This window comes from Vanacampus margaritifer, chromosome 2 (assembly GCF_051991255.1).
Source record: "Vanacampus margaritifer isolate UIUO_Vmar chromosome 2, RoL_Vmar_1.0, whole genome shotgun sequence".
Lineage (NCBI taxonomy): Eukaryota > Metazoa > Chordata > Actinopteri > Syngnathiformes > Syngnathidae > Vanacampus > Vanacampus margaritifer.
This window is the reverse complement of record NC_135433.1, coordinates 50,030,342-50,040,265: the sequence shown is the minus strand read 5'-3', so window position 1 is coordinate 50,040,265 and position 9,924 is coordinate 50,030,342. Positions and strand designations below refer to the sequence as shown.

Here is a 9,924-nt window from a genome sequence, read left to right as displayed (position 1 = left end):
ACTTAGTCATTTATGAATATTTTTTTCACTTTCAACCGCTCAAAATGTTCAGTGGTATCAGACCTATCTATACATATATAGTTTTTATTTTAACTAAAAAAGACTAACTGCTGTGTATATATATATAAAATAAAAGACTAATTTGAATATTTCATATGACATAGTTAGAGGCTCAAACAAGGTCATAAGACATAACAATAGAATTTTCTTATGCATGCCCAGTTTTTCACAATGGCATTTTTCTGAATATCACAAAACTCTTGTACTTTTGCCCAAATCAGGCATTTCCTTTGAAGTGAGATAACTTAGTCATTTATGAATATTTTTTTCACTTTCAACCGCTCAAAATGTTCAGTGGCATCAGACCTATCTATACATATATAGTTTTTATTTTATTTTATTTTTTTAATGCCCCCTATGGACAATAATAGCGGTATTGTGCTAATAGCAAGATTAACTATGCTGTATATATATATAAAATAAAAGACTAATTTGAATATTTAAAATGACATAGTTAGAGGCTTGAATAAGTCCATAAGTCATAACAATAGAATTTTTTCTGCATGCCCAGTTTTCACACAATGGCAGTTTTCCGAATAGCACAAAACTCTTGTAATTTTGCCAAAATCCGGCATTTCCTTTGAAGTGAGATAGCTGAGTCATTTATGAATATTTTTTTCACTTTCAACCATTCAAAATGTTCAGTGGCATCAGACCTATCTACACATATATCGTTTTTTTATTCAAAATAAAAGACTAATTTGAATATTTAAAATTACATAGTTAGAGGCTTGAATAAGTCCATAAGTCATAACAATAGAATTTTTTCTGCATGCCCAGTTTTCACACAATGGCAGTTTTCCGAATAGCACAAAACTCTTGTAATTTTGCCAAAATCCGGCATTTCCTTTGAAGTGAGATAACTGAGTCATTTATGAATATTTTTTTCACTTTCAACCATTCAAAATGTTCAGTGGCATCAGACCTATCTACACATATATCGTTTTTTTATTCAAAATAAAAGACTAATTTGAATATTTAAAATTACATAGTTAGAGGCTTGAATAAGTCCATAAGTCATAACAATAGAATTTTTTCTGCATGCCCAGTTTTCACACAATGGCAGTTTTCCGAATAGCACAAAACTCTTGTAATTTTGCCAAAATCCGGCATTTCCTTTGAAGTGAGATAACTGAGTCATTTATGAATATTTTTTTCACTTTCAACCATTCAAAATGTTCAGTGGCATCAGACCTATCTACACATATATCGTTTTTATTTTTTTTAATGCCCCCTATAGACAACAATAGCAGTATTATGCTAATAGCAAGACTAACTATGCTGTATATATATATAAAATAAAATAATAATTTATATATTTCATGACATAGTTAGAGGCGCAAACAAGTCCATAAGTCATAACAATAAAAAAAATTATGCATGCATTTTGTATTCATTTATTAACCTTTAGCGCCACCTAGTGCATTTTTGTGTTAACACTCTAAACACACAAATTCCTCTATTTTCTTGTTTATGACTCGTCAAAGAAGCGATTGCATCAGTAATCACGGAAAATGCATTATAACACATCAGGTTTACAGTATATCAAAAACTGTGATTTATAATGGGAGTCAATGAGCCAAAATCGGGCATTATTACAACAACTTCGTGTGAATCTCTCCCTCCTGTTTGGTAGTAATTATAAATTACAGCATGGTGCCAATTTGAACTTCTACATTTTTAAACAATCCTGGTAAAATGTCAGGTCCCTAGTGTATTTTTTTCAAATGCTTTTTCTTTGATGAAAAACAGAAAAAAGCCAGAAAATGGACAAATAACGCCCAGGGGTTAAAAGACACATTTCTTGACTCATAGTTGGGTCAAGTTGACCCAGGAGAGCATTGGCCCATTTTTTTACCCATAGTTGGGTTATTTTTGACCCAACTGTTTTGAGAGTGTACGAAACAAGAATATGTTGAAATTTAAAAAATATTCAAGCAAAAAAAAAAAAAATGAAACACTATAATTGTTCAAGTTACTTTTGGACCACACTTAATTTATTAAATTAGTCATTTTAAAATTAAAAAAAATGGTGCAAATGTATAAATTTAAGCAACTCCAAGTATCAATATTTATTTATTTTTTACAATTATGCTGATTTTGTAATTGTGGAGTGTAATAATTGAAATTGTAATTGAATTTTGATTAATTGTACAGCCCTACTGTAAAATTGTATTGTTAACTGTTAACAATGGCGAATAAGGGGCAATTCTAGGGTCCAATGTTTAGGGCTGCTCGGGCAAGATAAATGTAAATGTTTTGTACCTTTTTAACGCAATTTTTTCATTCCTAATGTTCATGGAAGTGAAGCATTTTGGAAATGTCTGACTAAACCATCAGATGATAAAGCTTATTTAAATGGAAAGTCACAGCTGAAGAAGAATGAATTATGTTTAAAAATGTTGCTAAATAAAATAAAATAGCTACTTGTAGGCCTACCGCCAGAGTGTGAATGTTTTTCCACCTTGTTTGTCTGCGTGAACTGCTGCTAGAGAGAGAGAAAAGAAGTGCGTTTGAAAGGCGGAGACATCTGTGGCCATCAGAGTGGATGGCTCCCTCTCTCTCCGTCACTCGAAATACGGAGAGCGGCGAGGCGGCAAGCATCTCCAACTTGTGGCCGCAGAAGGCGCATAGAAGCATGAGTTGAGGAGGAGGAGACTGCAAACCAAGAAGCGACGCAACCGAAACACCTTCAGACTTGTCCCAATTGGGTGACAAGAAGAGTTGGGGCACAAAAAGTGGGGGAGAGAGTGAGGTGAGAAAGCGACATGTTTGGAATGATCAAGAATTCGCTTTTTGGAAATACCGAGGAGACAGAATATAAACTACTAAGCACAGAGACCAAGGTAAGAAATTATAATCATTTAAAATGGAACCAAATTGGATCTAGATTACTAGTCAAATGGCGATGTTCGGTTGAAAGTGGCGACAAATATAATTCATTTTCAGGCTAATTGACATTAGCTTATGCGTGCGTACGTCGAGCTACCTGAGCCCGTTTGTGGTCAACCTCCCGGCTCACGTTATGTGTCCTGAGCGATCACCGCCATTGCGGTGACGTCACAGTGAATTCCATGACCTTTCCTTATCTGTGTTCACTGGCGTCCTTCTTAGGTTTGTCGTCTCTGTACATTGAAGAGAGTGCGCTGGAAAGCCAGTCATGTGTATTAACTGAGGCGATGCCCAGCAGCTACTTAAGTGCTCCTTTGACCCACAATGCACTGCTGCAAAGACATGCAGGCTTTAGTGATCAGCTGTTGGGGGTCATATCCATTATGGGGTCCACCATTGTGTTATTCGAAGTCACTCTTCACTTCATCTCTCTGGCATCCTCCTTGGCTGACACTGGCAGCAGCGTTACTGCTATTGGCAAGAGCGTCTGACACTTGCTGTTGTGTCTCACCGTGACATAAGTCTTAATCTTCTACATTTCAGTATTTTTTAAAATTTTGGGCTACAAAAATATTTTGCACTCACCCTCTGTTCTTACTCTACTCCACCAGGATGACTTTAATTTCATTTTCACCACAACAACATTAACAAGTCAAATTCAATAATTAAGACTGAAACAATAATAATAGTTGCTTTACATGAAAGTAAACTCAAAGTGTGTCACGACTTTGCAACAATAGGAATGCGGGTCCCAGGGAGACAACAGTTGAGAACCACTGGTCTAAATGTATTAATTAGGTACTTTACATGCAGTTGCGAATGAAACACACAGTAGAGTTAAAAAAGCATTAGTTGGGTGCTATACATGAATGAATATTGTTAAATCATTCACTGTCATTGACGGCTATAGATGTCAAAAATTCATTTGAACTATTTCTATTAGTTTAAAAAAAATCCACTTTTGCTAACAAGAGAATGAAAACCTAGAAAACAAATGTATTGTAAATTTAGAACAGATATAAAATGTTTAATTAATCGTTAGTTAACTAGTGAAGTCATGTGATTAAATAGAATTTAAAAATGTAATCGCCTGATGGGCCTAATTTTAAAAAATAATAATAATAATAAGGGGCGTTTAATCATAATTAATCGCATGATAATTTTATATCTGTTGTAAATGTACAATAAATAAATTCTAGGTTTTCATAAAAAATGAAATAAAAACAATGTTAATAGAAATAGTTCACGTGAATTTTTGACGTCTATAGTCGTCAATGGCAGTGAATGAGTTAATATATATTGAACTATTAAACAGCAACAAGGGAGGAAGGGAAGTGTACCTCAAATTGTAATTTCAAATGTAAATGAACATTTTCCAATCAAATAACATACACAACACGTAAAATTATGTTTACCTAAAAAAAAAAATCCAAAAGGTGGAGATCTGGTACATCAATAAGTTGTTTATGAAAAACTGAGATGGAAAATAAATAAATAAAATAAGACTTTAGTGCAAGTGCATGCAGTAGTTGCAGTCTGCAGTGGTCTAATTTTAATATTTTACATAGCTAAAATTTAGCCACATTAGAGCATCAACACGACCACCACATGAAAAAAAAAAGTATGGTTCAATACTTCCTCTCTCGCAATGTCAAACAAAAGTAATTATTCTCTTTGATGCAGCTATTGTATTGGATCTCATCAGATTGTGCGAAAGGTCAGAGAGTGTATTATTGTCATTTAACCAAATATGAACTAATGTTAACACTTTGTTCTCTCAACATTCACTCCATTGGAACGAGCCACCGATTTGACAAAGCAAAGTGCATCAAATCTGTAAACTGGACTCGAGTTTGAACAACTGATACTGAAATCAGAGCTTGTCACCTAAGCCCTTGGACATCCATCTGACCCTTGACACCCTACACACTTAATTAAAACTGAGAGGAAATACAGAGGAGCTACCTGGTCTACACACTCGCACACACACAAGGCTAAAATGATCCAATTGAAAGTCTTTGGATAACTATGTGAAAATAATTGATGAACTAATTGCAGTAGTCATATACAATAAGTCAAACTTCTTGTGTCACAAAGCTAATTAATGGCTGCCTTGTTAACACTATGCAGTACAAACGCAACACTTACTATGCAGGATAGAGTCGGGCAAGTTTCAGGAATAGCGATACTAATGTTATATTAACATTACAAAGAATATAAGATATCTCCTGGATCAGTGATTCTCAAAGGGCGGTGCTAGTACCATACATGGGCTCCCTCTGGTGGTGTGCAGAAGAATCACTGCCCAAGTACAGTTCAGCTGTATTTAACTTTTTAGTACAATGCAACTGCATTACATTTTAACTTTTGTTTTACAACATATTTATGTGATTATTTTTAATGAAGAAGATTTAAGATTTTAGTTTTTTTTTCTTCCTATATCTAAGCACAAATTTAAAGAAGCCAACCCCAAAAATGTATTTATAATAATATGTTGTATGTGCCCCCACTAGTTTAATATTGCGTTTGTGGAAAATGACTTAAGCAGCAAAATCCACCTTTTTTTTTTTTATCCATCTCAGATGGCAGCCATTTTGTCACTTGATATTGACTGAAAATGACATCACAGTTGCTCAGGGCTCACGACCAATCACGGCTCAGAGAGCAGGTGAGCCGTGATTGGTCGTTACCTGAGCCCTGAGCAGCTGTGATTTCATTTTCAATCGACAGCAAGTGACAAAATGGCCGCACCCCTATGATGGAGAAAAACAGTTGGAATTTGCTGCTTAACTCATACTCCAAAAATGCAATATTAATCAGAAGAATGTGTTTAGACTAGTGGGGCTGCATAGAACATATTCTTGTAAATAAAATGTTTGGATTGACTTCCCCTTTCATGTTCAAACTGCATAATGTTATGGCAGCTTCAATAACAGTAAATGTACTTTTAAGGTACAAAGCTGTCTTGTTTTACAACACTACTGTATTTTAATTTTGGTCATGATTGTGGTACTTGGAGAGATAAGTATATTTCTAGTAGTGATGGGAAAATGAAGCTTCATGAAGCACTTACAATATTTATTTATTTTTACTCCTCTAGAAGGTGCTCTTGATTTAAATGAAAGGTCTAAAAAGTTGGCCCTACTGTCTTTTTTGGTGTTTCTTAGGCATGTTTTCTATGGGGAAAAAATCTCACCAAAGAAAATGTCACAAAATTGTACAGTATACTATACATAAATGTACTTGATGTGAAATGCTCTTTAATTGAACATAAAGCTATTACTCCAATGCATGAGGTTAATCAGCTTAATATGTCAAAATCGCCATCCAGTATATAAGTAAAGTTGTATTTTTGCACGGAGGCAAAATCGCTGACATAATTGTAGATATAAATCAGATTAAAGAAGACACCAGATAAATAGCAAGCCCCGCTTTTCTGGACTCTAATCATGTGGATAAACACAATGTGTGGTATATGTTGGTTAAACATTACTTGTAGATTGAACAGCATGAGAATGACCTTTACATTCCTACACTTGCAACCTTTGAAAAACACTGGGTGATTCATTGCATGTATAATCATGTTAATGCAACGGAAGACACATTTGTGACCAGAACCCCCTCAAAACGTATTAAGGTCACTGCATAGCGGTGGAGCTGTGCGGCCATACTCCGCGTTAACCCCTCTAGATCACATGAAAAGACGGTTGCATCATGTTAACACAGTGCGCTGGAGGCTGGGGGAGCAAGTTGCGTTTGCCTGCGTTATGTAACGTTGCGTATCTCTGGCCTATTATAATGTGTAGCCTGACTGAACCCACTGCAGCAGCAGGAGACGTGAAATCACATCAGTGCAAAATATGTCGGCCCGTTTTCATGTGGGCCGCACTTGTTTGGCACAACAACGCATGTGCAATTGTGCAGACACAAACATCCAACACGTACACACACGAAACCTTTGAAGTGCGTGGCCCTGCCTGCATCATGCCAGCTGTCAAAATAGCCTAAATGTCATTCTTAAACCCTGAAAGGTGACAACTTTTTCCGCAAAAAAAAAAAGGATCTTAGCTTTTGGTTGACTCCCTAATGCCTAAACCTTAGATCTGCAACCTGTAGCTATTTAGTCCCTCTCCTGTGGCTCCCTGTGGATCTCGATTTAACTCATTCACTGCCATTGACGGCCATAGATGTCAAAAATTCATTAGAACTATTTCTATTAGTTAAAAAAAAAAAAAATCCACTTTTGTTAAATTTTTGTTTTTGTTGAGTGTGAAAACCTAGAAAAAAATATTGTACATTTAGAACAGATATAAAATGTATGATTAATCGTAACTAGTGAAGTCATGCCATTAATTACGAAAAATTTTAATCGCCTGACGCCCCTAATTTTTAATAATCCTTTCTTTTCTTTTTTTTAAGTATTTTTAATTAATTTTTAAATGTTTTTAAATAATCTTTTCTTCTTCTTCTTTTAAAGAAAAGATTATTAAAAATTAGGGGCATCAGGCGATAAAACTTTTTAATCATAATTAATCGCATGACTTCACTAATTAACTCACATTTAATCACTAATTTTTATATCTCTTCTAAATGTACAATAAAAAATCTAGGTTTTCATAGTTTTGTTAACAAAAGTGAGGAAAAAACTTAAACTAATAGAAATAGTTCAAATTATTTTTTGACGTCTATAGCCGTCAACAAAATAATGAATAAGATAATAAAAAGAATAATTAAATATCCAAAAATGTCAGTCTAAATTCTTAAGTTGTCAGAAAAAGAGACAAAAGATAGATTCAAGTTTTTTCTTAATTACCTTAATAACCCTAACCCTAGAGTAAAAGCAAAAAAATACCATAAAATGTCCATGCAATTGCCAAAATGATTAGAGAACTAAATAAAAAGGGCAGAAAAGAAAACAGTAACCATAAATTGTCCAAAAACAAAAGCAGAAATCCCGAAATTACCATAAAATGTACAAAAATTGCCCAAACAGTCAGAAAATGTATTTTCAATAAGACAGAAAAGAAAATGTTTAATAAGTAACTATAATTTCCAAAAACATAAGAAGAAGAAATCCTGAAAATAATTTTTTTTAAGAAAAGACAGGAAAGATAAAAAATGTCCAAAACCAAGTAGGAATCCAGAAAATTGCCCAAAAATGTCAGAAAATTTATAGCAAAAAAGACCAGCCATACAATGTCCCAAAAAAGAGGAAGTTATATATATATATATATATATATATATATATATATTAATAAAATTGCCAAAAATGTAAGAAATTTGACAAAAAGGCTGAAAAGTCTAAAAATATATGAAGAACACATTTTGAAAAATGACACAATTAAAAAATATATGTACAAAAACAGAAGACGAAAGGTAAAGGAAAATGAATCTCAAAATATTGGATACTGCATACTTTTTGTTACAGTGCAGCTCTAGCTCTTAGGTCCTCAGTACATCAGGCTAACACTGTCTTATTCCTCACAATGCTCAACTGTTATGTGGCTCCAGACAGATTTTTTATGTATTTGGGCCTAAAATATCTCTTTTGACAGTAAAGGTTGCAAAGCCCTGGCCTAAACCTTCTTTTGCATCCTCCCCTAGGATGGCGTAAGCTTTGAGGTCCGGCGTTATGACGCCGCCAAATATGCAGTCGTTTCATCTGAGGGCCGCACTTATGACCAGGTGACAGGCGAGTTGGTGAGGAGGCTTCTCATGTACATCGGTGGAAGCAACGAACAAGGTAGGACCTCGTGGCGGATCATCATCAAGCTGTTTGTGTGCGTCACTGTACAAAATGTATTATGTAATAGATGTCCCATTGTACTTCCATTCTTCTGCCAACAAGGTGAGGCGATGGGTACGGCAGCTCCCACCATCATCACCGTCTACCCTCGGAATGACGGCGTTTTATCCCGCCGCCTGGTGGTCGCCATCCGCATTCCTACCGTCTACCAGCAATGCCCCCCGACACCCACGGACAGTACCATTAGGGTTGAAGAGCGGCCTGGCATGACTGTCTATACACTGTACGTGACTGTAGCTTATATTTTAAGGCACAGAATTCAACTAAAATATTCTTCTGTTCTGACTACAATTACAGGCAATTTGGAGGTTTCGCAGGTGAGAGTGAGTACCGAGCAGAGGCCTTGCGTCTGACCCGCACCCTTGGCGAGACGGCCCCATTCCAGCGCAAGCAATACTTCTGTTGCAGTTACGACTCGCCGCTCAAGCCCTACGGACGCCGCAATGAGGTGTGGTTTATACAGGAGGAGCCGTAGGCGCCTGCTTGCCCATTCGGACCGCTTCACTGACACTCCCACAGCGCCCTACTCGATTTGACCAAAGAAAACTGACAGGACTGTGACTTCGATATTGTTCTTCTCTTTTGATTAAACACATTCCTTACTATGCTAAAGAAAACAAGACGTCTTGGTGTATGTTTGTGAGACAAAAAATATACAGCACACTGTGTGGATTATGTATCTACTATGTATGCAAAACAGAACATCAATGTCTACAAAATATAATGATAATATAAGTACAAAGTCATTGTTTTGCAGGTGTGAGAAAAGTGAGAGAAAATAAGCATACTTGAGTTTATTAGCAGTAATGTAGCATTGATTTTTAGTCTAAAAAAAAAACCAACTTCCTGTTCTTCAATTAGGAACTGGAAATTAACTGGATGTTAAGCCATAAAGTCGTGTTTTTAATATTGAGTGAATGGTTAGCTTTCTAGCTGTTTGCATTGTGATCATCAAATACAGTACGTCACTTTGTGATGGTGATTTTACGTTAAATCTGCGAAACTTTTTCATGTTGTTGTGCGGTATCCATTTTTAGTTACGTCCCTGAAAATGTTACTGTGATACATTTGTTGTGTCTGTGGCAAGAGCGAAAACTTGTAAGGGTTTACTGGTCTGTCAAAAAAATAATAAATATATTGTTAAAGTAGTCCTATTTATTGCATCA

General features: G+C 35.4%; 1 protein-coding gene across 1 annotated transcript; it reads left to right on the top strand.

Annotated features, from left to right (window-relative positions):
• The first annotated feature begins 2,603 nt into the window (after positions 1-2,603).
• On the top strand, positions 2,604-9,906 carry LOC144044249 (heme-binding protein 1-like). Its single transcript, XM_077558536.1, has 4 exons — positions 2,604-2,906; positions 8,557-8,695; positions 8,801-8,981; positions 9,056-9,906. Exons 1-4 carry the CDS (start codon positions 2,829-2,831, stop codon positions 9,231-9,233), a joined length of 576 nt encoding a protein of 191 aa, XP_077414662.1. The 5' UTR covers positions 2,604-2,828; the 3' UTR covers positions 9,234-9,906.
• The last annotated feature ends 18 nt before the right edge of the window (positions 9,907-9,924 follow it).